The sequence below is a fragment of the Grus americana genome, chromosome 10, assembly GCF_028858705.1.
Source record: "Grus americana isolate bGruAme1 chromosome 10, bGruAme1.mat, whole genome shotgun sequence".
NCBI lineage: Eukaryota > Metazoa > Chordata > Aves > Gruiformes > Gruidae > Grus > Grus americana.
Genome location: NC_072861.1, coordinates 21,165,156 through 21,191,437, shown reverse-complemented (window position 1 = coordinate 21,191,437; position 26,282 = coordinate 21,165,156). Strand labels below are relative to the sequence as shown.

The 26,282-nt window shown below is 52.2% G+C and overlaps 1 protein-coding gene across 1 annotated transcript in view; it reads left to right on the top strand.

Moving 5' to 3' along the window:
• Positions 1-14,232, top strand: part of IGDCC3 (immunoglobulin superfamily DCC subclass member 3) — a 105,607-nt gene extending 91,375 nt beyond the window's left edge. Inside the window, exons 8-14 of the mRNA XM_054836624.1 lie at positions 5,826-6,073; positions 6,443-6,607; positions 11,613-11,801; positions 12,050-12,154; positions 13,147-13,285; positions 13,766-13,973; positions 14,083-14,232. Of these exons, the coding sequence (XP_054692599.1) occupies positions 5,826-6,073; positions 6,443-6,607; positions 11,613-11,801; positions 12,050-12,154; positions 13,147-13,285; positions 13,766-13,973; positions 14,083-14,232 (1,204 nt within the window). The remainder of the gene's footprint in view (positions 1-5,825; positions 6,074-6,442; positions 6,608-11,612; positions 11,802-12,049; positions 12,155-13,146; positions 13,286-13,765; positions 13,974-14,082) is intronic.
• Positions 14,233-26,282: the final 12,050 nt, after the last annotated feature.

Here is a 26,282-nt window from a genome sequence, read left to right as displayed (position 1 = left end):
TCTCCCAGCAGTTCTACCAACACAGGCATTTGCCCTCCCTTCCTGAGATGTTTTGTGCTTCCCTGCGGTCCTGCAGATGTAAAGACTTTTCTGCTCCCTCCCTGGGACGGGATTCAGTTAAATCTGCGATTGCTCTCTCTGACTTGTGAAAACAGGTTGAGTGGCAGCCAACGCATTCACCAGGTAACCAGAAGGTCTCGTAGAACAGCCAGCTCTGGCTGTTGTCTCCTGCCTGGGTGCACTTCCCAGCTCTGCAGGGATGGGAGGACACAGCTCCACCACCGTCTGTCCAGTTGGAACCTCTTGCCTTGGATGTGAGGGAACAGACCTCTGAAAAGTCCTTTAATTGTACGCGGGAAATTGGAGGCACTCACTTGCTGAAGGTCTTCTGCGTGGAGCTCAGTGCTGTGGTGGGAGATGCTCCAAGGCAGGGCTGCTTTGCAGCACCAGTTGGATGTGGCCTTCCCACCTGGGAAGGCTCAGACCACCTCTGATGTGGACCAGAACTGAACCAAGGGACCTCGAGCTTCCGGTGCTACAGCATTTGGTGTGCGGTTGGATTGTGGAGCTGAGCCTGCCCCTGCTTGTCCCCAGCGTGGTCCAGTTCCCAGAAGGGCTCCGCATGTGCGTGTAGTGTCACGTCACACACTGCAAACCCAGGTGTCATGAAGCCAGCAGGGAAGGGTCAGTATTTCAGGATAAAGCGGTGCCACTGCTGTGCCTCCTGGAGCAAAGGCAATGCCGTTCACAACATTCTAGTGGAGGGTGTCCCTGCTCGCAGCAGGGGGGTTGGAACCAGATGATCTTTAAGGTCCCTTCCAACCCAAACCATTCTATGATTCTATGATCCCACCTGCAGAAAACACACCATACAGCCAAATCCCCGTCCTGCTGGACTCCATCCTCTCCCAGGAGCAGCATCCCTAACCCTAACCAGCTTTGCTGGCCCTTTCATCGGCACCGTTGGGCACCGTGCACGCCGCTGGGACCAGCAGCATCCCTCCAGAAACCGCGCGCAGGCTGGGATCCTGGCCAGCGGGCTGCAGCACCTGCTCAAGGCAACGGAAGGGGTTCATTCTCCTGCATAACGCAACCCAGTTTCACCGAGGAAGCCCTACGTGCTATTGAACTTCTGGAGGTGCAAGAACACGTTCATAGAGGGCTGGGCACGATCTGCAGTGTCCCTTTGGACCGGTGAACATCGCTCTTCAAGCTTTGCACCTTATTCTCAGCCTGTACGAGGCAACCTTCAAAAAACCATTTCCACAAAGCTGCCAACAACCAGCACTGGAGGGAAAAAAGCTCCTTTCCGTGCGGCACCGGCCGGCAGCCCGGGAGCGGTTCCTTCGGCGCAGCACGGCACAATGCGACCCGTGACAAATGGAGGCAGAGCAGGGCATGGGGACGGGGCATCTGAACACGGCGCTGGTGGCTTTCTGTAGCTGCCGGCGCTTAAAATGCTCTCCCCGCTAGCCACAGCCCGCTCTCTGCATTAATTTCATCACACTCCCTCTTTTGTGCGCCTGTGTGCGCGCGCACGCTGATATCCTTCCAGATGGGCCCCTCTTCTCCTTTGTGCCGCTGAATCGATGAAGAGGCTTCCTTCAATTCTCAGAGTTTTTCAGAGGAGCCTTTGGAAAGCCGATCTCCGGTCATCGGCCCGGACCCCTGACCTGAATCAGATCAGTCATTCTGATTGCCCATGAACTGGGAAGACAGCTTGGGAATAGCACGGCTTTGGAGCGGCGGAGGCCTCTCGGTTCAGCTCAGCCGGGTGTGAATCTGCAGCGGGTCCTCTCCCCACTTCCATCAATGCCTGTCAGGGCATTGTGCGGAGATGTGATGGAGCCCTCGGCTCGCCGAGCGGCTTTGGTGACCAGCAGAAAGCCTTCTGGCATCTCGCCTCGTCTGACGTGCTCGCAGCGCTGCCGGTCTGGCACTCGCGGGAAAGTTTTCCAACAGCAGATGTCCCAAAGTGACAGATTTTTTTTTTTTTTTTTTTTCTCTTGACGGGAAGAAATAAAAGGACACTGCATATTTCAGATGGTTGGCGCGCAGAGACGCTCTGCACCTCCTCGCGCGGCAACTACATATTTTCCTTTTGTTTGAGCTTCCTTAAAAAAAAAAAAAAAGAAAAAGACAATAAACAGCAAAACCTGCGAAAGCTGCTGGACCGAACACTGACCCTGCCGCCCCGCATCCTGGGGGGCGATGCGGTGGGCGAAGGCGGGAAGAATTTGTCGGTAGTTAAGATGAAAACGGATGCACAGCAGAGGTATCAGCCGGGATGGTGCTGGGCTTCACGTAACTCCCTGCCAGCTCCTGTCCTCCTCATTGCAGCTACCAGCGAGCTTCAGAGCTCACGCCGGGGCTTGCAGGGAGCTCAGCAGCCTCCTTCAGAGGTCTGCCGGGGGGTGTTAGAGGGACCGGCAGAGAGAAAATCCTCGTTCTCGTGGAGAATTCCTTATTTTCATGGAGCCATGAGAAACCGCACTTGGTTTCTGCTCCTTGCCCAGGTTTATGGGCGTAGCCGAAAATCCAGTGGTTTTATTGAGCCCGCTGCCTGCGCATCGCTCCAGGTAACGAACGGATGGCCGAGGCTCTTGCTGCGCGCTACGTCCAAACACCGCCTTGGAAATCTCAATGCAAATGAACTTTTCAAAGCCCGAAGCAAGTTTCCAGCTACCTGCCACGTCCGCTTTGCGGAAATTTGTTTTATTTATTTCTTCCGACTTGACCGTGTGTGACAGTGTTACCGGCCGCCCTGGGACCTCTGCAGAGAGGCAGCTGGGATGTCTGGGGCTCTGCCCAGCTCCGGCTCCCAGTGGCCAAGTGCTGTCCTGCTCCGGGAGCGCTGGCATCCAGCACATCAGCTGTGCTGCACAAGAGGAGCTTTGCTCGGCCCCTAATCCTCCCAGGAGAGAAGTCTTTGGCCCCAGCGTCACACTGTTGTCGTCAGGCTCCTTGCACCCACGCACCGCTATCCAACCGGGCTCCTCTCTTCCCCCCTCCGCATCTTTGCCCTTCTCCTTGTAAAGCAAATAAATACACTTGGAGGCAGCAGAGCCTGAACGCTCCTCGTTGTTCCTGAGCTGCTTTGTGCTTGGGAAGGTTAACGCCGCTCTCGACTCGCGTGCCAGCCCAGCCCGGCTGCTCCCGGGTGCCCAGATGCACAGCGGCCGCGTGGAAATAATCCGCGCATTGATGGGGCAGGAGGAAGGGCTGCCGCTCCTCCCGCACATCTGCTTTGTGCGGAGCTGCAAGTACAGCTTTCGGACGGCGTAATCCTGCCTTCTGCCATCTGTCCTCGCAGGCATCAAGCCTTGTTGACACAGTTGAGCCACGGATCGGGGTCCTTCCTCCCTGGCGCTCCCCCCGCCCCAGCTCCGGCTTTCTCCTTCCATTTAATCAGATACGTTGAGCCTGTGGCTATGGGGGGAGCTTAGGGCTGATTCTCTAAAATCACCATATCAGCTGAAACCATCACATTTGATATTCCATTTACAATGTTTCCAAGGAAACAAAGGCACAGGACATAAATAGATGACTGTTAAACATTTGCTCGCTCACCGTGGCCCCGATAATTTCCAAGGCAGAAATATGAGTGTTAAACCAACAGCAATAATAAATTTTAATATAGGAAGACCAATATTTTGCTGCAATTAGAAGAAGCGTTCGTTCTGACATACAGGCAGGAAGTGGCAGGTTATTTATCATTCCCACTTTCCATGTACAATATTTCATTTACATAAAGGGCAGCTTTGATTACAACTCCCAAAAAGCCGTGAACTGCCCCTCGCATCAGCAGGGATGCTTGGGATTTACTCACGTGCAGTCAAGTCGCGAGTCCACCTGGAATTCACCGCAGGAGAAGAAAATAATTTATTTCTCCCCAGAAGCAAGCAGCAGATGTGGATTTGGTTAGGTTCAGGTCATTTCTTACAGAAAAATAGCAATGAGAAAGCTCATGGAGCTTTGGCATAAGCCAACAAGATGATGATGAAGCTTGGAGGCATCGTGGTCTCCCAGACGTTCGTGCCAAGCCAGAAGCAAAACCACGATTCAAATGAACTGGGCAGGACTGGAAATACAGATGCACAAATAAGGATTAATCCAGAGTGGGGCACGTATGGGTGATGCTCTAAAACGGAGGGGGAGGCAGTGGTGAGCGGTGCTTTATTCAGTGCTGTAGGGGTATATCCTATAGCCTATCTGTAGGACTAGTCAATCCCCACAATTAGCAGTGACAAATACAATTTACAGTGCTTTACTTGGTCCCGTCTGGGCCCCTACTGGAACTTTATTTCAGAAATTTTCCCCAAGATGCCCTGTTTGTGAGAACATCCTACGAGGACTAAGGGCATCGTAAGCGTATGGTATCATAACCCGAGCTGCCGCCTCAAGATGTTTTTTGGTAAAAACATCTCCAATGTCAAAGGCTGCTTTTCCACGTCCAGCTTGGAGCCGGACACAGCGTAGTGAGACTTCCCTGCCCCGTGTCTTGGAAGGGAGACACATTGGGTATTTACTTGTGGGGCCTTGTGTCTGCTGGAGAGTCACGAATCGGATTGTGTTGTTTCTGGCTTGATTTCTGAGGAGGGGCGCAAGCCCCGGAGAGAGCAGAGCTTTCGTTGACGGCTCCCTGTTTGTGAACAAATGTTATTAAGAAAAGCTGGTTTGCACGCTGAATGGCAAGATAAAGCTGATGTGCTGTACGTTTATTTCTGACTCAGTATTTGCTGGTGTTGTTTTAAAGACACTGGGCAGTGCAACCCTTGGGCTGACCCTGGACTTGCTCCGGTTGTACACAACCACTGCTGGAGGGTCATGCAGCTCTGGAAGGGTCTTCAGTCCAAGTGCCCACGTGTACACGGATTCCGGTTGTCCCTGTGCCCATTAAGCCACTGAACAGCCCTCCCAGAGGTGGTGCAGAGATGGGCACCGTGCTCAGGAACGCACTCATTTGGGAAGCTGGTACATCACTGGCTGCCCCCCGCTCCCCGATTTAGGGATGGTTTCCATCAGGGTAATCAGTGCCTGTCTCTATCTTGGAGGCTGAAAACAGCATCTAAGCCTGGTGTGGAGGTCCCCGAGAGCAGGCTGGAGGAGCTGTCCTGCTTGCTGCCCTGGGAGAGCAAGCTTTGATGCGCCGGCATCGGGAAGATGCTCAGACAAAACCTGCAACTTGCTCATCAGCTTTGGCTTTTGGCTCGAGGTGATCGTGTTTCTGAAACTGCAGAAGCAGGAGCTGAGGCTATAACCCTGCTGGATAAGTCAGCTAATCCCAGTGTTACCCTAAGACTGCTCTAATGTGCTATAATGCAATTAGAGCATCACCAGAGGGCTTTCTGGCTGCGCCTGATTAGACTTGGCTTAGCAACCGTGTGCGGTGCCTGGATGGGTCTCACTGGTGTGTACTGGACCTAAGCCAGTTAAAGCTGGTTTGGGTGTATGGATGATGCACTTGCCACAGAACCGTCTTTGTAGAGTGGCTGGGATCTTCCTGAATTCAGGGTTCCAGATCCTGCTCTTCCCCGTCCCACCCGGTGTCCCCATCTGGCCGTACTTGAACCCCAGTCTCTGCAGGTCAAGCCAGAGGTAATCTGCCCAGTCGCAGGATCCAGGGAATGCCACGTCCTCCTCCTGGGCTTTTCCTTCCCCAAAAGCACCGGCACACAGCTTCCTGGAAGCTTTCCATGGAAATAAGAGGCGTGTTGGGACGCCCTGACATCCCCCAGCATGGGGACCACGGCGTGGCTGGAGGGGAGGGACGTCTGCTGCAGAGAGCTCAGTGAGATGCTTGTCCCTCTCGTGTCCCCACACAGCACTCTCTCCATCTACGGGATCAACCAGGCGGATGAAGCCATCTACCAGTGCATCGCCGAGAACAGCGCCGGCTCCACGCAAGCCAGCGCTCGCCTGACGGTCCTGTGGGCAGATGGGCTGCCCGGTCCTCCGCAGAGCGTGAAGGCTGAGACGGTCTCTGCAACCACCATCCAGGTGTCTTGGAAAGAGCCTCTGCAGAACACCAAGGAGATCATCGGCTACGTGCTGCACATTCGGAAAGCTGCAGGTACGGTGCTCAATGCGCTGCCCAGAGCCTCCTCAGCCTTCCCATAATTTAGCAAGGCGGCCCACTAGGTCCGCACTGCAGTAGGCAATGCTGCCACCCATGTTCTCCGTCATCTCCACGTTTCTGAACGACAGAGATGAGGCAGTAACGGTGATGTAACTACCAAAAGGGTGGGGAGGGTGAAGCTGCGTGGTCAGATTTTGCTGCCCGCTTTAGGTCTCCGGCAAAGCGCACAGAAATAGCAGAAAATGATGTGGGCAGATACATACCCACCTTAGGGACCAAAATTACCACTTGCACCATCCGTTTAGTCTCTTTACGTCTTGCAAAGCCTAACGCCGCTCTGTTCTCTCTTTCTTTGCACTTCAGATCCCGTGGAGATGGAGTATCAGGAGGCTGTTAGCAAGAGCACCTTCCAGCAGCTAGTGACTGATTTAGAGCCCTCGACCAGCTATAGCTTTTATATAAAGGCTTACACCTCCCGGGGTGCCAGCAAAGCCTCAGAAGTCACAGTGGTGAGCACGCTGGGAGAAGGTAAGGAACGCTTTGCGCTTGGACCGTCAGATGCTGAAACCCGCTGCGCGTAGCAGCAGCGCCGGGCACCCCCATACCCACCCCGGGGCGCTTTGGCACGCAGCCTGTGGTGTTGCCGCACCTCGTTCCCGCTGCTCCTCGTACTCCGGGCTGGTGTGTAAAACTCGCTTGTGTGGTTGCGCGGGGGCCGGCTGGTTGCCTCAGGCACGGCGTTGCCTCTCACAGCTGATGTTGTGGCCGGGGGCGGGAGCGCAAGTCTGGCTGGTCTCGTGCATTGCGGCTGCTCTGGGCTTTTCCTAAACTGCTTGCTAAATGCAGATTTCCTCTTCAAGCAGCGTCTCAGCATCCTCCAGCACCTCTGGTACTCACAGCTTTTACTTGATAGGTACCACATTTTTCTGAATTTGAATTTTTTCTGCTCTGCGGTGGGGAAATCACGCTAGAGCTGAGCTGCCTTGACCTACGAGTCCCCGCCTGCCGTTTCAGTGAGAAGTTAGGGTGACCTCCAAGATTTTTTTCCTGACTTGGCCTCCCAGCTGCGGCCACCAGTTAGCTTCCCTAGTAAGAAAGCTGGGTGCTGCAATGTGGGATCCTTGCACACAGACACCAGACGGAAACCACAGCCCCAGCCGGCATTTTAGGAACGTTTTCCTGGAGACTCACGTACCTCTTCAGGGTTTCTGAGTCCTGGCTTGGCTCACATACCGAAACTAATTTCTTAGGAGCGTTGCATCGTTCTCATGAACGCTCAGTAATTCTGAATTTGCAGCAGAGAGGACCTCGGGTGCGAGGATGTTCTTTAGGATCAAATGAAAGAGTGTGTTGGCTGAGGTGGGGGATCCAGCTCTCATTCCGTTTTCAGCCCTTGCAGATGTTTGCTACAACATTTAAGCAACGACACCAAAAAATCCTCGCCCTGCTGGGTTGTTGCCCTGCAAGTTTATTTTCCTTGGTGCTCTGCAGGGGATCGGTCACCCTTGGAGTTTGTTTTTCCTTCCAATTTAGAGAGACAAGGATGGACTAAGGCAGAACTTGAAAGTCGTTGACCCAACGCTCTGAGTTCAGCTACTGGAGCTACAAGCCAGCCATGCTTCGCAGAGCTTGGTGTTTCTGCAGAAGTCTGGGTCAAGCGAGAGAGGACTTTTTGTCATTATTACCTTCAGTCATGGCAGGAATAGTTAGGTATCTGGTAATGGGATCATAAATTTCCCGTCTCTCTGAAGTTTCAAGGCATCACTGTCCTGCTCTCTGCTATACCCTGTAAAAAAGGCTTGTCCTGCGTAACGGAGCTTCAGCAATTAGCTCCACGTTCAGGACGGAGAAGCTGGCCTGGTTAAGATCACTCAACCCCAGCTTGGGTTTGCCTTGTAGGGAGATGAAGAGAGATTTAAAAGCCCCAGCTCTGACTTGATTTGTTTGCTTTGCTTCGCTTTGCTCGGGTGCCTGTTGCTTTCCGCTCACGGAGGTGAGAGCGGCTCAGGGAGCTGGGATCCAGCGGCTTTTGTCACCAAGCGAAGGTTTTGCTGCAGATTTGCCTCTTCTCACAGCCAAGCCGTTTCACCCCGTGCCTTCCTGAGGCACTGGAGAGCTGTGACCCCCCACCCCCCCACCCTGGGCTCGGGGAGCCCCTGGATCTGTGCTAACAGCCTCGGAAAGGGATGGGATTTCCCCGACACGCCACGTCTCGGTTTTGCCATCGCGGCTCAGCGCGACGTGCGTGAGATGTGTGCAGAGATGGACGCGAAGCCCCATGGTGGCAGGGTGTCCTGTGTCACCACGCTGCCGTGTCCTGCTTTGCCTGGAGAGGACACGGTGGGTGCATCTGCCGGCCAGGGACGGCTTGGCGGAGCCGGGACAGCGCTTGTCGGAGCGGCCAGCAGAGATGCTGCCAGCCGGAGACTGGTCTGAGTGACCGTGTTATGCTGGTGTTGTCCGGAGGAGGAACGTGGTGGAGGTACCGAGGAGCAGGGCTGGTTTCGGCTCGGGGAGGTCGGCTTCTCAGGGCTAGGGATATGCTGAGAGTGCGCTTGGCTGAAGCCTCCGATGCTTTCTACAAGTGCGGTGCTCCTTCCTTGGGGCCAGTGGTAATTTTGGATGGAAAGTAGAAGGGAAGATGCCGTAGGGAAACTACGCAAGTGAACCTTGTCCTCCATAAACCTCTTGCTAGGAAGGTCCTCGTGTCTCCTCCCTGTTGTTCTCCTTTATGCCGTTTCACAAATGCCGTGGTATTTTAAATCTCAGACTCTCTCCGCTTCGTTAAGCAGCACACACTCCTTGTTCTTGTCTTTTAATGCTTTTTAGGGTTTTCTCCAGGACTTTTTGACATTTCTCTAGGGTGAAGACCGTTCCTTTAGTCATCTTCGGCTAAAGACGCCTTCAAGAAGAAAGTTGAAATGACCTGGGGAAAATTCCAAACAGCACGGAAGAGGAAAACAAGTATCCCAGCCCTTAGCATGAGGGAGATGCCTCACTTATAGTAGATCCATATTATGTCTTCTATATACTTCTGTGAAGCACCTATACACTGGTGTGTGTGCATACATTTATACACACACACAGATATACTCCACCTGTATACACTTATTTGTGTAATAACGTTATAAACAGCACATGCATTCTGCGAGTGCATACATATAATCAATATTATACACACATATATATATATACTCAAAGTTTGAATAAACACTATATATTCCGTACTTTGAAGGAGAGAGATTCTTGTGGTTTTTATTAAATGTAAGGCTCTGCAACCATAAAATAAAGCCAACTCTTCGCAAATCAGGATGGCCCACATCAGTGTTTCTTTGTCCATGGGATAATGCGATTTCCCTTTCCGTGGCGTTTTCACCCGTGATTTGGAAAATGATGCTTTAAGCAAGGGTCCAGCTTCTCAGAGGGGGGATCCAGACAATTCCTGATTTTGCCCTAAAGGGAACTGGGAGACTTCGGGGGGAAAAAAAAAAAAAAAGAAAAAAAAACCGTATTAATTGGATTGCAAACATATGCAGCCTTGGGAAGAATGGTACATTCTGGTATAAATAGAATTTACTCTGTGTTTTGCACCCAGAAATTGCTAAGCACAGCCTTCCCGTCAATGAAATCAGAACAAATCCTAGCAAGAAGCAGCGCTTCAACCCGTTTTTTCCCATTGGCAGCGCTCAGGCAGGATGGGATCTCATTAACCTGGCCGAGGACGGCTGCTCTCTGAGTCTTTCCTCCTGAACCCACACGGAGATGCTCACCACCCAGCAGGGACTTGTTCCTCTCCCCGTGCTTATTCGGTGGGTGTCAGGCAAAACCCCTGCAACCTGCAGGAGAGCATCTCTTTGGGAAGAGACGGCGTTGCCCAGACCCTCCTGCTCACCAGGAGAGATGTCCTTCCTTCCCCCGAGTCTCCTGGTGGGAAAGCTTGAGCCGCGGGTGCCTGGGAAAAGGCAAAGCGTCATGCTGTGCCGTTTCGCCTGCACCGTTAAATGGAGGAAACGGCCTTTTTAGCTCTCGTCAGTCTTGGATTGACGCGGCCAATCCGCTTTTCACCATCGCTCGCTAAGTGGCTGTGCTGAAGTCTCTGCCAAAGGACACCGGCAAGGCCAGGTTTGCTTTCCTCATCCTTTAGAGCCCCTTTGGGGAAAAACAAGACAAAAAAGCAGCATCAGTTCAATTCAAGCCGAGCAATCCTTATATTTGGGAATTTCCGAGCTTGTAATCATGTGGGATTGGAAAAATAGCTCTGTCTCAAAGCTTGGAGGCTGCTGGAAGAGCAGGGCTGTTGTTCCGCTGGGTAATTTTGCTGCAGGGTTTAGCTGATACAGCAGTGCCCAAAATCCCTTCTCCCTCCTGGGCAGGGCAGAGCCGGCAGCGCCCGGTGGGGGAGCGTTTGGCCTGGGGTTGTTTTGTGGAAACGAGGTGGAGGGGAAAAAAAAAAAAAAAAAAAATCATCGGTGAAATGTCCTGCTGAGACACGTCTCTGCGTTGGTGCGATCGGTGTATGAGAAAGGGAGGGAGAGGGGAAGGAAGAGGCTTGGGGGAAACGTGTTCCTGTGTGCCCCAGCACCGCACAGGGCTCAGGGGCAGGGTTTGTGCAGAACCAGCTTTGGAAAACCCAGCTACCTCTATCACCAGAAAATTGGCTTTGGTTTGCAAACCTTTGCCTTTCAGCCCAGGATGATGGGGCAGGATGGGGCTGAGCAGCTTTTTGGGGAGGGAGAGAACGGCCGTGACCCGCTGCTGCAGCGCACCCCCAGAACAAGGGCAGGGTTTGGGGATATTGGCTGGTGGGCATCCTGGTGGTCCTCGAATCAGGAATCTCGGTGACACTGGGCAGCAGCAGGGACATCTTCCCAGCTAACCCCCCCCCCGTGCGCCCCTAAGGCCAGGTAAGTGCCTGCCCACCAAAACAAGCCAGCCGCAGCTGCGCAGGGATCTCGGGCTGCTCAGGTATTTAGTGCATTAATGAAGATGCCCCGTTTCTCTCCGAAGTCCCCAGCACAGAATCACAAACCTCCCTCCTAAAGCCAACGGGGAGAGCAAGCTCCCGCGCATCCTGCAAGCCAGCGCAGGTACCTAGCGCGCTTTTAAGACGGATGTCTCCGGCTCCATCCCTTCTGGTTCTTTCCTCCCTGGGGGATTAATCGAAAAGGTCCTCGCTACCATCAGGGCGAGGGCAGAAAAGTGGAATTTGGGAATGCATCGCCAAAGTTGCTGCATTCCTGCCCTGACCCGACGGGGCTGAGCATCAGGTTGCAACTGCAGTGTAAAAGTAGCCTGTGTGCTTGCTGAACCCAGCATAGGAAAACCTTGGAGAGTCCTACAGCTCCCTGGAGAAGTTCAAAGGTGTTAAACCAGCATCTGGCCTGATCTGATTTTTCTCAATCTCATCTAGCACGTTCTTTGGTGCAGTGACCACAGGGAAGGGCTGCTGGGGAATTTCTCATCACGCAAACTAAAAAAAAAAAAAACCAACAAAAAACCCGTGCAACCCACTGTCTTTCTCTCTCTGTTTCAGTCCCAGCCATGCCGTCCCTCTTTATTAAAGTCATTAACAGCACCACCGTCCGGGCTACGTGGGAGCCCTCCATCAAACTGGGCCAGCACGAAGGCTTCAAGCTGTATTACCGCAAGGTCCACCTCTCCCAGTACACGGGTCCGGTGCTACTGCCCAGCAACGTAACAGCGTACAACATTACCCACCTGGGTGAGTACGGCGACAGCTTGATCCCTGTCCCCTCCTGACCCCGGGAAAGCTCGGATGTGTTGCACGACCATTAAACGGGAGATGCCGCAGCTCTCCCCCAGGTTTTTGGGGTGCCTTCCCAGTAGCAGGTACTTGTTTGCAGCAGCTTGTGGGTATTTGGTCAGATGTTTTCCTAACTAAGCATCGCTTGGGGAGGTACCGCTAATGATTAAACCTGAAATGCCCTTCTGGTGTCTTCTTCAAAACAGATGCGTCGGTGGTGTATGAAGTCAAGCTCCTCGCCTATAACCAGCACGGGGATGGAAATTCAACTGTCCGCTTCGTGTCCTTGAGGGAAACTGTGGAGAGGACAGGTGAGACGGGACGTTCGTCCCGGCGGTGGTTTGTGCAAACCGCTTTGCAGAGAGGTGGCGAGGCCGGACACATCCCCCAGGCACCCGGGGCTCTACCCCACCATCTCATTTTCAGCCACTCATTTATTTTCAGCGTCATAAATAACGATGAAGCAAAACTCTGCGGGGCTGGGACCACCTGGTGCTGGTTGAGGTGGCTTGCACCATCCTCGTTAGCCTTCATTAGCCTTAGCGAGCTGACACCCCTTCACAGCACAGGTCAACCTGGTGACTTTTTCACCGAGGTGGAGAAGACAAACCAGCTGTTCCTGTAATTGCCAGTTTTGTCCCCATGAATACGAACAAACCCCCTAAGCTAAGAGCTGCCCATCCTCGGGTGGGACGTGGGGCACGGAGCATCTCCGCTCTCCTGGAGCTCTCCTGGATAATTTGACCTTCGCTGGTGCCGGGAAGGGAGGACGCGATGGCTTTGGAAAGGAGAAGGGCTGCAGAGCACGAGCACTGCGTTATGTGGCAGAAAAAGGGGAAATCTCTAGAGGGAATCGCTAACTGATCACACCTTTCCTATTCATCTACGTGTAAAAAACATCCTGCTGCTCTTGGAAGCCTTTTAAGCCTTCCAGTGGGAATATCTTCAAGAGACAGTTATTACTGCGCTGTCTCTGTTGAAGTAAATACTAATCTCGTTGGCATCTGCCTGCTCGGTGCTTCCCATCAGGTACCAGCCTGCCTCTCACCTCCCACCTCGGGCACAGGGCGTTGTAAAAATTAACATCAGGGTCTTTTTTGTTCATTAATTGTGTCTAATAACAGCAGCCCGGGTAATGGGGCTGCCTCCCTACGGACCTTCCGGCCCCCCGCCCTGCTCTGCTCTTCCCCTTACACGGCTCCCAGCACCACCCCGGCTCCAGCTTTGGCGCTGGGCTCCCCAAAAGCTGGAGGAGCAACAGGGACACAGCACCACTGACCCCTTTTCCCTTTGCTTCTGGCAGTGCTGAATCCCCCTTGCGATTGCATGAAGGACGAGCAGAACAATAAAACCTCCACAACCGGCATCATCATTGGGATCCACATCGGCGTCACGTGCATCATATTCTGCGTCCTCTTCCTCATGTTTGGGTACAGAGGAAGGTAGGAATCGCTCACGCCGCCGCTCACGAGGGGTGCTGGTCCCTAATGCCGTGTGGGTATCCCTGCGGGGGTCTCACACCCCCAGTGGGATGACGGGCCGTTTCCCACGGACATCTCAGCATCCCGCGGCGTGCAATTGCGCAGCCCGGCTGCCGTGAATGCCGGGTGCTGTTTGCAGCACGGCTCCTGCCTCCTCCTGGGCACCCAGACCCAGCGGGCTTCTCCGAATACGCCCCATCAGCTCCGGTCCCCATCGAGGGACCTGCTGCTTCCCGGGAGCAGCACCGTTTCTGCTCTGGCAAGATCCTCCCTGTGAACCAAGAGCCCTTTCACGGCGAGGGGAAGAGTCGTGCCTTTGCACGAGGGATTTAAGGAGTGAAGGAACGTGGCGCAGGGATAAGGCAGACTCGGGGTATGGGGAAGGGAGGGGGGGAGGCACCAGCTCTGCTCACCCTTGGGCTCCGTCTCTTTATTTTTCAGGCTGCTGATGTGCAAAAACGTGCAGGAGCAGCTGTCAACCCCGCAGATCCCCAGGAGCCAGCGAAATGCCACGGGCCTCGTCCTGAACGGAGCCGCTCGCAGGGACAGGGACGACCGGGACTTGAATGGGAAGCAGCTGGACATGAACGAGCTGGAGCGGTTATTCCCAGCATCCCCATCCCAGGAGCAGCAGGATAAGGGAATACCGGTAAGTCCAGCGGGACGGGAACGCGCCGGGGAGATGCAGACGCGGCTGCGTGTCTGAGAGCATCGGTGACCTGCCACCGTCATTGCATTGTCCCCTTCTCTCTCTCCAGGCGGCTCACAGCCCGCCGGCCGCCCACGACGACACCCAGATATCCGCGCTCCCTCTGGATGAGTTCGGCATCATCGAGGAGCGGCCAGACCCCCTCCCGAAAAGCCCCGCAGCTCCGGCTCCCGCCCACGGTCCCGCCAATGAAGGATAAAACTGCCAAGACTCGACCCCTCTTGTAGGAGTTACCAGAAACCAAACCCGCGGCTGGTGATGTCTTTACAACGAGTCGTCAATCTCAGGTCAATTGAAGATTTCTACGGTCTGATTGTTATTTTTTTGTTTTGCTTTATTTTTATATATATATATAAATATATATATATATGTATACAGCCTTTTGGAAACTGTGAAGTTTATCTTCTGACCTCTCTCGGGCCTCTCGGTGCATTTCTTCCGACGATGGCTCTCTCGAGACTGGTCACGATGGATTTTCCGCGCAGCTGCTAAGTAAAAGACTCCTTGGCAGAGTTTGGCAAACTTTCCCGTCTCTGACAGACTGGGGATACGGTGGAGCCTCCTTCTCTTGGCATCCCAGACTTTTTCCTGATCAGCAGCTTTAGGACTACTTTTTGGATCTATTTTTTATTTCCAGAAGACTGGATTCGGAGAAATCCTTCTAACTTGACTCCAAAAATCGAGGCCCGGGAAGGCCGTCTCTCCGTGGATTTGATGATTTTGTACACTTTCGCTATTTCTCAGGATACTTTTTTTGCTGATTGACTCGAAAGGATATGAAAAAAAAAAAAGAAAAAAAAAGATAAAAAAAAAAAAGAGTGTGTGTGTGTGTGTCAAAGGATGCCTGCCTGAGGGCTACTGAAAGACTTGGACAGACAACCCGAGTGAACTCAGAACCTACCTCAACCGGAATGAATGTCTTCTGGGAAGCAGAAATACCTGCGTCTTCCTTCGTGTTCAAAAAAAAAAAAACAAAAAAAAAAAAGCAAGTAGCGTAGCACTTGGTCAGTACAAGCTTGGTCCTACCTCAGCAGTCACGCTCTGTACCTGGCGCCTTGGTGGTTTGCTTGTCGTCGTTCCCATGTAAAGCACTTCCAAACCTTGAAAGCAATGTTCTACCTCAAGCGTGATAGAAACTCGCGCGCGTGCGTGTGTGTGTGTGTGTCCTCTTCTCTCCCCTAATTCCTGCCTCTCCCACCCAGCCCTGCGCGAGGCACGATGCTTCACCAGTGTTATGAGCTTTACTTTTAGGCATGTCGCGGGGCTCCGGTGTGATTTTTTTTTTGTGTGTGGCAGCGATTCATATCGTGGGGTTTTGGGTTTTTGGTTTTTTTTTTTTACTTTAAAGACTGTTGGGGCTCTCACAGGCCCGCGGCTCGATGCCCCGTGGGTTGCTGTTGCTCTTGCAGGGCTGATTTGGGCGCTGGTGGGGGTTGCCTCGGTCCATCCTGGGCGTATTCGGGATGGAGCGGGGCACCCGGGGTGCTGGGATGCCCCGTCAGCGTGCCGCTTCCCCAGGCTGATTCCCAGCAGGATGATTTATGGCATGTGCCAGCACGAGCAGCGTAACACACCCCCCCCCGGGAGGTGGGAACCTGGACGTCACCACCTTGTCCCTTCAAAGCCCACCCCGCACCCATCAGGAGCGCCTACGAGGAAACCCTGGTACAGCACTTCCAAAACCCCTTGAGATGCTACTGAGCTGCTCCCAGCTCCTCCAGCGTGTTTCCAGCTAGCAGGAGATCATCCGAAGGATGAGCTGAGCCGAGAAGGGCTCACTTCCCTGGGAGGGACGAGGCGAGGAGAGCTCCCGGGTGGCGATGCGGAGCGGGGCCCCGAGCCGGAGGATGCTGGGGGCTGCCGGCAGCCACCCCTTCCCCATGCCCAGGGTGGGCAGAGGAGCTCCCGACACCAAAGAGAGGGTTTGTGCGGGATTTCCCCCTCCAGGGACCAACCGCCAACGTGCCACCATGGGTTTTGGGTTGTCCTGGCGCGGCGCGGCCTCGTGAGTTGGTGCGTGACCGGTGTTGTCCGCGGGGCGAGGTGGGGGCACGCGGGGGGGGGACGTCGTCCAGCCGGTGCCGGAGGGCAGCAGCCCTTTCCCCGCCACGTGGGTTGGTTAAAACCGGGCGAACGTGAAGGTTGGAACTCTTTGCATAGGTGGTGGTAAATCAAACATCGCCGCATTTGCAAGGACAAGTGAAAGGAATCAGGAAAGGAAATGAGATTAAGTTTGTAATAGTTCTATTTTTTTAAATGGTACCGGTGGGAGAGTCTCTGGTGTCCGAAACATCCCCCATCGCCTTCCCATTTGGCAACGGGATGCTACCCAGAATTGTGTAAATAATACAATATACAGGCCCATAAGGCAGGCGTCTCTTCCCCTGTGCTGGGTCCTGGTGCTGGGCTGGGCTAGCTCTGAGCAGGACTCTCTCCTTCCAGGGCAGATCATCCAGCTTGCCCCAAGCAGATGTAACGGCACCGACCTCGAGGGCAAAGAGCTCTGGAGGCTCCGTGTTCGTGGCCCTCTCCCATTAAAATTCCTCCTCCTGTAGACATCTTGCAGGACAGAAAAAAATGTGAAGGGTTAAACTTCTGTAGTAAACCCCCAAACAGCCTCTCCCCACCCCACCAAAGAGGCCGACAGACCCATTCCTGCTCACACCCGCCGTGGGGGGATGCTCCCTCCCGCGCGATCCTGGGTCTGGAGACAGCCCGGGAAGGGACCGAGGGGAACGGTGCTGGTGGCACCACGCGAGACCGGTAGCACTGCCCAGCCCGTCGTGGGAGCGGGAGGATGCTGGGGCTTGGAAAGGGCAGGAGGGAGGAGGAGACGCCAAACGGCTCCGGTTATAACCTCCTATCAAAGAAATCCCAATCTCCTCCTGCCATCCCGCTCCAGCCCAGATTTTATTGTGGGTTTTGTTGGGGTTTTTTTTTTTGTGTGTGTAACGCCGACGTTCACATTGAATAAGTACTGTTGCCAAAGTGAACACAGAATTTAGACTAGCTTTCAGCTCAGACTTCCTGGAGCTGTGAACATGCTATTAATTTAATATCATATTATTGTGATATTGTAATAGTAACAAGTATTTGTCACTACTTCCTTTTATTAAAGGGAAATGCTGTGCCATTTGACTAGTTGAAATACAATAGTATGTCAAGAATAGAGCTTTTTCTTTTTTTTTTTTTTAAATAATTATGCAGAAATGTAATGGCTTAAACCAATGCAGATTATGTGTTGGTTTGAGACGGTTGAAGATGGATGTGAATCTTTAAAGACTATTTTTTAGATGTTTAGCTTTTCCTCTTTTTTGGGGTTTCTTTTCCGCTCTTGTCAATCCGTACCGTTGGGAACCTAACATAGACGGTTGTGGCAGGTCAGCCCCCGAAGGGATGAGGCTGAAGTCTGGAGATCCAGCAGGAGGACACGGTCTGCCCTGAATTATCCAAGCCTCCCAAGTCCACAAAGCTGGGCAAAAAACCCCTGGATATGGCACATTCTGGCTTTACGCTGTGGAGTGTATCTAGCTGCCACTTCGCTGGAGAACCGACATGTAACAGCCCTTCTCACCATTCATCGATGTCTGAGCTGGGCTGGAGACAAAGCTGTGCTGACCAAAAACTTGGGAAAATATCACCTGGAGTGTGTCTGGGCTTTAATCTGTAAAACCAGAAGGAAAAAAATTTTTAAAAAAAGAGCTTGTGGTTGGTTTCAGCATGGGGTACAGCTTCAAGTCTGTCCTTGGTTCATCCAAACTCTTGCCTTGTGTTTGAGGGAAACTGATGGATTTTCAGTCTGTGCTTGGGGCGCAGTTGTACTTGCGTAGACACGTTGTACTTGGGTAGACGTGTTGTACTTGGGTAGACGTGTTGTACTTGGGTAGACACGTTGTACTTGGGTAGACGTGTTGTACTTGGGTAGACACGTTGTACTTGGGTAGACAAGTAGGACTGCAGGTCCTTGTCTGCTGCCAGTGGTTTGGATGCGGTTTTACAGGTGTCAAAAATGCTTCTCCCGGGTCTTCCATGAGCACGTACCTGTTTTCATGGAATCAGAGACATCTTCAAAGGATTTCCCTTCAGGCCTGGGCCAGGCTGTTGGTTGAACAGGAGCATTCCTGCTCTGGGAGCGTGTCCCCGTGCCGCTGGCAGCCACCGTGGCAGCATCCCAGGAGAGACGAGCCCTCCTGAGCCATGGGGCAAAGCTCCGCTGCATCCGCGGTGCAAACCCACCGGCCACCAAACCCACCACCACGCGGGGCCAGAAACAGGACGGGGTGTGCGGGCGTGGGGCCACGGGACCAGAGGGCTGAACCAGCCGGACCGTCCCAGGGGTCATTCCTGGTGCCTTGCACCCATCCTCACCCGCTGCCGGGGATCAGCTAACAGCAGGATTCCCTTCGCCCCGGTAGCTCATTGATACATCTCAAACATTTAAGCAACAGCTTGACAGCTTTCTTATTTCTTCCCCCCCCCCCCTTTTCTTGATGGGAGGAATCAGAGAGTTTTATCCGGAGATAAAACCACTGGATAACGGGCAGATGTTGGATCCGGTGCGAGCTGCTGGCAACTGCCCGCGTTTGGGGTAGGAATCTCATCCTCTAGTATTTTTCCAAGGAAATAATTCCACTAATTCAACTCGCTGCCTTTTCGGGGCAGATCCAAAAAAAACCCTCTTGCTTTTCTGGCTGTGGTGAGATGAAATTACAGCAAGGAATAAAGTATCCAAAAACTGATTTTTTTTTTTAAATTTTTTGATTTTATTTTTTAATTTTTTTTTTTTTTTTGGTAACCCATAATGGGCACAACCTATTCTTAGAGCTCTCAAGTTTACCAGAGATGGCTGCTACCTCAGGGATAGTATCCACGTTGTCTTTAGTTGAACAGGGAATAGTTTTATGCTGTGACAGGGTATTTTTCACACTGTTGGATTCAGGTATTTATTTGTCTACCGTATCTTTCTTCCTTGTTTTGTAAAGATGCTGAAATATTTAAGTGCTGGACCAGTTTGGGAATTTTAAAACTTCCACCCAAAATTATACCAAGGGACTGTACATTTTAAGTTGGCAATAAAAGAGGAGAGAAGCTACGAAGCGTTGTCGCTTCCGGATGGTGAAGGGATGATTTTTTTTTTTTTTTTTTGCCGCCCGTGGGGTTGTTTCCCCGGGATAACCATCCCACGGCATTTCGGGGTGCGGGGCGGGGGGGGGGGGGGGGGATCGGTGCGGTGTCTGAGCCCTCTCTGAGCTGACTGACAGCGCTTAAGTCTGGGAAGATCGGTTATATATATATAAAAAAAAAAAAAAGGAAATTCGAAGCTTATGAAAATAAACGGTGGCGGCACGGGGGGAGCTACTTACTTACTTCATCTGTGCAAACAGTATTTGGAAATCTATCCCTCCCCACGCTGCGCCCCGGAAGGCAGATTAAAGATCCTAGCTGGCAACTTGATGCCTGCTCATTTATTTCCCTCCCCTGCCAAATTAAAAAAAGGGAAAGGAAAGGAAAAAGATGCTTGGGCTGGAGCCGCAGGCAGGGAGATGGTTACACGGGGGAAGCACCAGCATCCCCAGCCGAAAGCGCACCGAAACCCACCGCGACGCTGGAAATGGGTGAAACGGCTCCGGGATTCCTCCCGGAGCAGAGTCTGAGCTTCAGCGTCGTGTAACGAGGAGGAATGGGGCCGGCGCAAAGCCCGGGGAGCTGGGGAAACGCCTGATTTCACGGGGCTTTGGATCAGGGTCTTACTTACAAAGCAAAGAGGGATTTTACTTCGATTGTATTTCCATCATTTAAACTTGCAATATCTTTACGTTTGTAATAAAGTAATAACAAAGGCGATGCTAAACCTTTGTCCCAGTCCTCTTCGGGAACCAACCGTAAGAGTAATATTAAAAACCCAAATTGCAAAGCACTTTTCTACTGTTTATTTTCTACCTTTCTTACTTTGAACTGTCTTGATATTTGAAATCCCACTGATCCTACGATTGTTAGCTCTGTATAAAAAAAATATAACATAAAAAAACCTTTTTTTTTTTTATAGTTTGCTCTGTTTAGATTTTAGCCCGTGGCTACTTGTACAAGAAAAATAAAGCTAGAATAAATGAGCTCGAGCGGTTCAGCCTGAGTGGTGCTTTCTTCATGCGCGGCTGCGGCACGGGGACTGCGCGGGGCGGCTCGGGGCACCCACGCTTCATGCGGAGGGCTGGTGAATTTGGCTCCGCTCAAAGAGCAGCCTCCAAAATGTGGTTTATAAGGGCTGAGGAGCCTTTTTTTTTTTTTTTTTTTCCCCCCTCCTTCTTTGCTCATAAAGCCCAGGCCAAGCCGTCAGCGGAGGCGGGCTGTGTGTCGGGGGCTGCTGGTGGCTCCATGGCAGCCGGGGCGGTGGCCGAGACGAGGAGCTCCGGGGTCACGGTACGACACCGTGCTTGGAGGTGCAATTTAATTTCCAGTTAATCCTGGCTCTTCCTCAGCTATTGCTGCCGTCTGCTTTTGTCATCGCCTCGGGTGCTAACGGGGCATCGCGTTACCTGGCGGGTCTTTGCAGAAACCCCGGATTAAAGCCACGCTCCGGCGGGAAAACAGCCCGGCTGCAAACTGGTCTGCGATGGCCGAGGTGGGACGAGCATCCGGATGCGCCGTCCCCAGCCAGAAAGTCCCTCCCAGGACAAAGGCGGCTGCTGCCACCGGTCGCTTCAGAAGGGACCCGAGCTGCAGAGAAGCCCTTCTTCCACCAGGCAATGAGTTTGCCAGGTCTCTACCTGGCGTTGCCGAGACACGAGTGGCGGGTGCGCTGGTGGCGACGGGCTTGTAACAGCCAGCAGGTACCCCGCCGTGAAACCTGAACACCCGGCGCTCGAGCATCCCGAGGGGTGCTGATGCACCCGATGCTCTGAGCATCCTAACGGCGACACAAACGGTCTCAGCCCCCCCCATAAAAGCTCCCCCAAGCACGCGGAGGGATTTGATGCTGGGGCGGGGGGGGGATGCAGGGGCAATTAGCTGCTGCCGAAAGTAATTACCTGCCTTGCGAGCGAGGAGCGGTGCATGGGACTTTCCCGGAGGAGCCGGCATCTCCCTGGTGTCAGTGGCAAAGCCCATCCCCAGCAGCCCCAGGCCAGGTTGCTTTGGGAAAATACCATTTACCGACAAGTTGGCCGGAGGAATGGCCCCGTCCTCTCCTGCTGCTGCTGCTGCTCGCGGTGCCAAAGGACAGCCAAGGCAAAGGGCCTTGGGGAAGCGAAGCCGAGCCCAGCAGCGCTTTCTAAAGAGGGTTTCAATAAGCAGGTGAGTGAAGAGTCACTTCAAACAACTCCCCAAAGCTCTTGAACCTGCTAAATTGCAGCGTGGATTGTCTAAATATATACTTCATAATAAATACAAGCATAAAACCTGATTTTATTTCCCAGTGGCAACACAAGAGGTGGGAAAAAAAAAAATAAAAATCAGAGCTAGCTCACTCGGAGGATTTTCGTGTAAGTTCAGTGGAATATGGTGCTTCAAATAGCAGCTGCAGAGTCAAGGTATTGTATAAAGCTTGTGGCTTTCATTAAAAAAGGACCTTCCCTGCCTTCATGGCAATAAAAGAAAAGGCTTGACAATATTAATCTAAAGTCTTAGAAACTAAGGAAATAAAAAAACCCAAGCAATACATTTAAATCGCTTTGATTTTTGGCTGTTGGAAATATTAGCAGTCTCCAAAAAAAAAGCTACCTGAGCATTCAAAACTCATCTTTAATAAAAGAAATGTCCTTTTGACCACGCGCATTCATATTTCTGCTGCAAATGTCTCATGTCAACTCTTCAGCTCCAGAAACACTGCAAAAAATTGTGTTTTCAGCTCTGAACGCTGGGTTTCTGCCTCGGGTATCGCTGGAAAAGATGTTACTGCTAATATCCTAGTTATAACCCTGCCAACACAGGGAAAATTTATAATATCCCATAAAGCCCTAACTATCCAAAAGGTCATTTTAGCGCTAATATCGCTCGGGCATCACCGTTTCATTTTGCTGACACTTTTACGAAGCCACGCTTAATTCCGCCACGGCTGCTGTAAAACCTTTATAGCAACGGTCTCTGCCTCGAAAAATAATCTTTAAAAATCAAGAGCTGGAACGTCTTTATCAGCCGGTGTAGGCAGCCCTGAAAGGCTGCGCCTGCTCTTGGTCCGGGGTCCCCCAAAAACCGGGGCTAGGCACCCCGACCTGCTGCGGACCTGGTCCAGGGAGGGTTTAATCCTCAAATCTGGGTCTCTAGCCCCGTTATTCACAGCCCCGACGCTCACTGCCTTGGCTAAATTAAGAGTCTTCTAATTTCATATGAAACTCTCTCCCTATCAAACCCTCGTCTCGCCCAGAAAGCCATTTCCTTAGTGCTAAAATAGCTAAATTAGTCTTGCTCGGCGTCGTAAAGGAGCTTGTCTTGTTTATTGAGCGATAAATATAAAGGTACAGTAACTAAATTCATCAGTCCCTAAACACAGCTGCTGGGAACGGCCGTTTCCACCATCCAATCTACGATGGCATGAATATTTCAGAGTCCTCTTTCCCTTGGGTGCTCGCCTTATCTCTGGAGCCTGGATATTATTTTCTGCTTTTCAGCTTTTTGGATGTATTGGAGGAAATGTCATTATTTGGACCTGGGTGGATTACAGTTGACTTTCCTAAGCCAATTTATATTGGCAAGCTGCTGTTTTTAAAAACCCCTATAAATCACTCCTATGAATTTTAATAATATAATGTGGTCTCAAACATGCTCCCTTAATACGTGACACACTATTACAGCCGGCAATAGCTCCTCGGGTCGCGAACTCCGTTTTACCGTCGCCTTCGGCGAGCGCCGCGGGGAGACGAGCGATGCCTCGGCCTGAATTATGGAAATACCCGCTCCTGCCCCAAATAGCTCGTTGCGGAAATTGCGATTTAACGGCGTGCAAAAAGCGCGCCTCTGCTCTCGCCACCCTGCTGCATTCGATGTCATCTGCCTACCCAAAGCGTAAAAGGCAGAATTGAATCTTAATTGCACGAAACCCTCATCTAGGGGCTTACCTGGAGCATTTGAAGTGCTGGAGGAAAGGAATGGGGGTGCTGGGATTCGGCCCCTGGTCCCCTCTCCTGCGCTGAGCTCTTGCAAACTCATCACAGCCGCCCGTTGAAGATAGGTTTGAAAGCGCTGTGCTGCCGGGGATGCACCGGCGTGGGTCCCCGCCAAGGGTGCCCTCCAGGCCACCTCCACCTGCCTGACCCCATCTTCCCCAGGGCCCACGGGTGCTCTCCCAGCCCCACATCACCCCATCTTCCCCCAGGGCCCACGGGTGCTCTCCCAGCCCCACATCACCCCATCTTCCCCCAGGGCCCACGGGTGCTCTCCCAGCCCCGCATCACCCCATCTTCCCCCAGGGCCCACGGGTGCTCTCCCAGCCCCGCATCACCCGGTGAGCCCCAAATGCTCCTCAAGGCAGCCCTCGAGACAGCCCCCATCCCTCTGCGGGGTGTCGGGTACCGGTCACGTCACGGTCACCACCGGCAATAATACATTTGAGGCCGTTTAAATAATTTCTTTATCTGAAACTTTGTTTGGAAAATCAGGAATCTCCTCCCTCCCTGCCAAGAACCTGTTCCCAAGGCAGAGGCGGGATCCAGCTCTTGGGGTGAGACCTTAAAAGACGTTGGTGCAGAAATCACCGGGATTAGGACTATTTTCTACTATTTCCCTTACCAAAGACATTAGACACGCACCCAGAGTGCGACCCCAAGCTGGGGCTCACAGCTCTAAGTGGTCCAGAAACTCCCCCACGCCAGGAGATGAGGCCAGCCCTCCTAATCACCTACTGACTTATTTCGACGAGCTCTGCCCTCGTCTTGTGCAAATTATATTAATTTTCTTCCCACCCACCCCCCCACCGCGACGACTGCAGCGGCTGCGTGGTGGGGAGTCACCTCCTGCGCAGAGGGAAAAGGGCCAAGAGGGATTGGGGGGGCGGGGGGTGTAAAAGCCAGGGCAGAAAGGAGACCTTGGGAGACCTTCTTCAAGGACCCGGGTCGTGGAGCATCTCCTGCGGTTCCTCTGGAGGAGCCGGTGATGGGATTCGATGCTCCAATTGTGGTGGCACCGGTGATGTCCCCACCAGTGGGGTGACTTTGCTTGTCCACGTTGCCTGGGTTTAGTTGCAGAGGACCAAAATATAAGAATATAATATGCGCATCGACACGAAAGAGGATCGTTAAGGGATGGACTAATTGCAGGCAGGGGAAAAAAAATAATGAGCCAGACTTTGCTTTTTGGCTTCTGAAGGTAGTGAGGGGTCCCCAGCATGGGATGCAGCAGGATGGGGGCAAAGGGGTGCAGGCACCTCCCCAGACCTTGCAGCCGGCATCGCTGAGCCCTGAAGCAATCGCTGGTTTAATGTTCTCGGGAGGGAAAAAAAAAAAAAATCAAAAAAATCCAGTTTGTGCGGAGAGCCTACAAGCTTTTCAAAGGCTTTCGCTGTGATGATTTACCCTGAAATGTTGTCACGTTCATCATTAATCTATTTTTTTCCCTTTTCTGTAACTTAACCTGCGACAAGCCGACATTGTAAGTGCTTGATTTTCCAAGAATAAATTACAGTTTCATAAATGGTATTTTGCTTCGCTGCTCAATTTGCAAGTGAAATGATGCCAATTGCTTTGTTCACAGGATTTTATCCAGCACGAACAATACCATCCCCAAGATATTTTTTTTTTTAACCCTCGAGTTATTTCCTTATGCCTTGTAACTGGAATACATGGAAAAGCCCACGACACCCCATACATTTTTGCATTATCGACTAACCACGAGCGGATACAAGGGCACATGTGCCTCCGGAACCCCGCGAACGTCGCTCTAGAAATAAGTCACACACAGAGCGCTCCACTTCCCAAAGAGAAAATAATCCTTTAGATTAGAAATATTTACAGGTGACACATGCTGGTTTAGAGAGTCCCCTGGGTGACTTTTTTTTATGCGCGTGATTTAGGATTTGGGTCGTCCCCCCGGTTCCAGCTTCTCAGAGGGGGACGGCCGGGCCACCGAGGACACCCTGGGCATGGGGACACACGGGTCGGGACGTGCCACCGGTAAACCTGGTAAATCCTTTCATCAGAGGGAGGAAAAAGAGGAAAAAAGCCCCTGCATGGAAGATGTTGGATATCACAAGATTTGGTTAACAGTCTTGAGCTTCTCCCAGGACTTTTACAACCTGCACTTTTTGGGGAAACCTTGAAAGAACATGACCTCTTTGGGGAATATTTTGGATGTTATTGGCTGTCCTCTTTTGGTAGAAGACAAAAAGTGAATGGAAATGCTTATACTGGGAATGGAAACCTTGCATTTGAGGTTCTTGCGCTCACCAATACATCTGGATGACTTCATGCAGAGCCTGGAGCTTCATCTCCATCCTTTAGCCCGAGCCACCCCACCAGAGCTGGCTGACTCCCGGTTGTCCTGCCCTTGACAAACCGTTCAACCTGAACCACCAAGCTCTGGACCTGCGGGTTACGTGGGCAGGCAGAGGCCGTACTCACATTTCCAACCGAGAAACTGAGGCACAGAGGAAATATTTGTCTTTTTCAGATCTGAAAATGTGTTTGTTCACATTCCTCCTCCGCTTCCCACCCCGGTTCCCTCGTCCCCCTGGATGAGACCCCAGGAAAGGTTTTTTTAAAGGGTTTTGGGTTGTTTTTTTTTTTTGCTTTTCCCTCCGCAAAATGGATGTTTTAAGACAGTCCCAGACCCTCAGGGGCTTTGGGTTTCTTCCAGCACCGAACGAGGACAAAATCCTCACCGTAAACCCCGCCACAAACCAGAACTGTCACTTTTAGGCCAACCCCGAGAGGCAGCATCGAAATCCCAGAGAAATGAAATAGTCGCAGCCTGACAAAGTGCAAATTGAAAGAAAGGAAGAAGCAGGTTTGTACAATCCCAGCACAAATCCATCCTGCCCGGCTTCGCACATCCGAGTGTGCAGAGACTGATTTTTATCAGACCTCAGAGAATCCACACCAAAACCTTTGACCCCGGACCCTGGGGATGCCCAGCGTCCCTGCTAAGGACATCACTAAATTTATTTTTTTTTTTTTTTTACTGACGTACAATGAGAAAAACAAGATTAAAATTTAAATTTAAAATAATTGACGGGGCTGCTCACTGCAGGTACCAGGAGGACGGGTCCCTCCTGACGCTGTTTCGCCGTGCACGGGGCTGCTGGCCACGAGCTGCGGGCTGCTG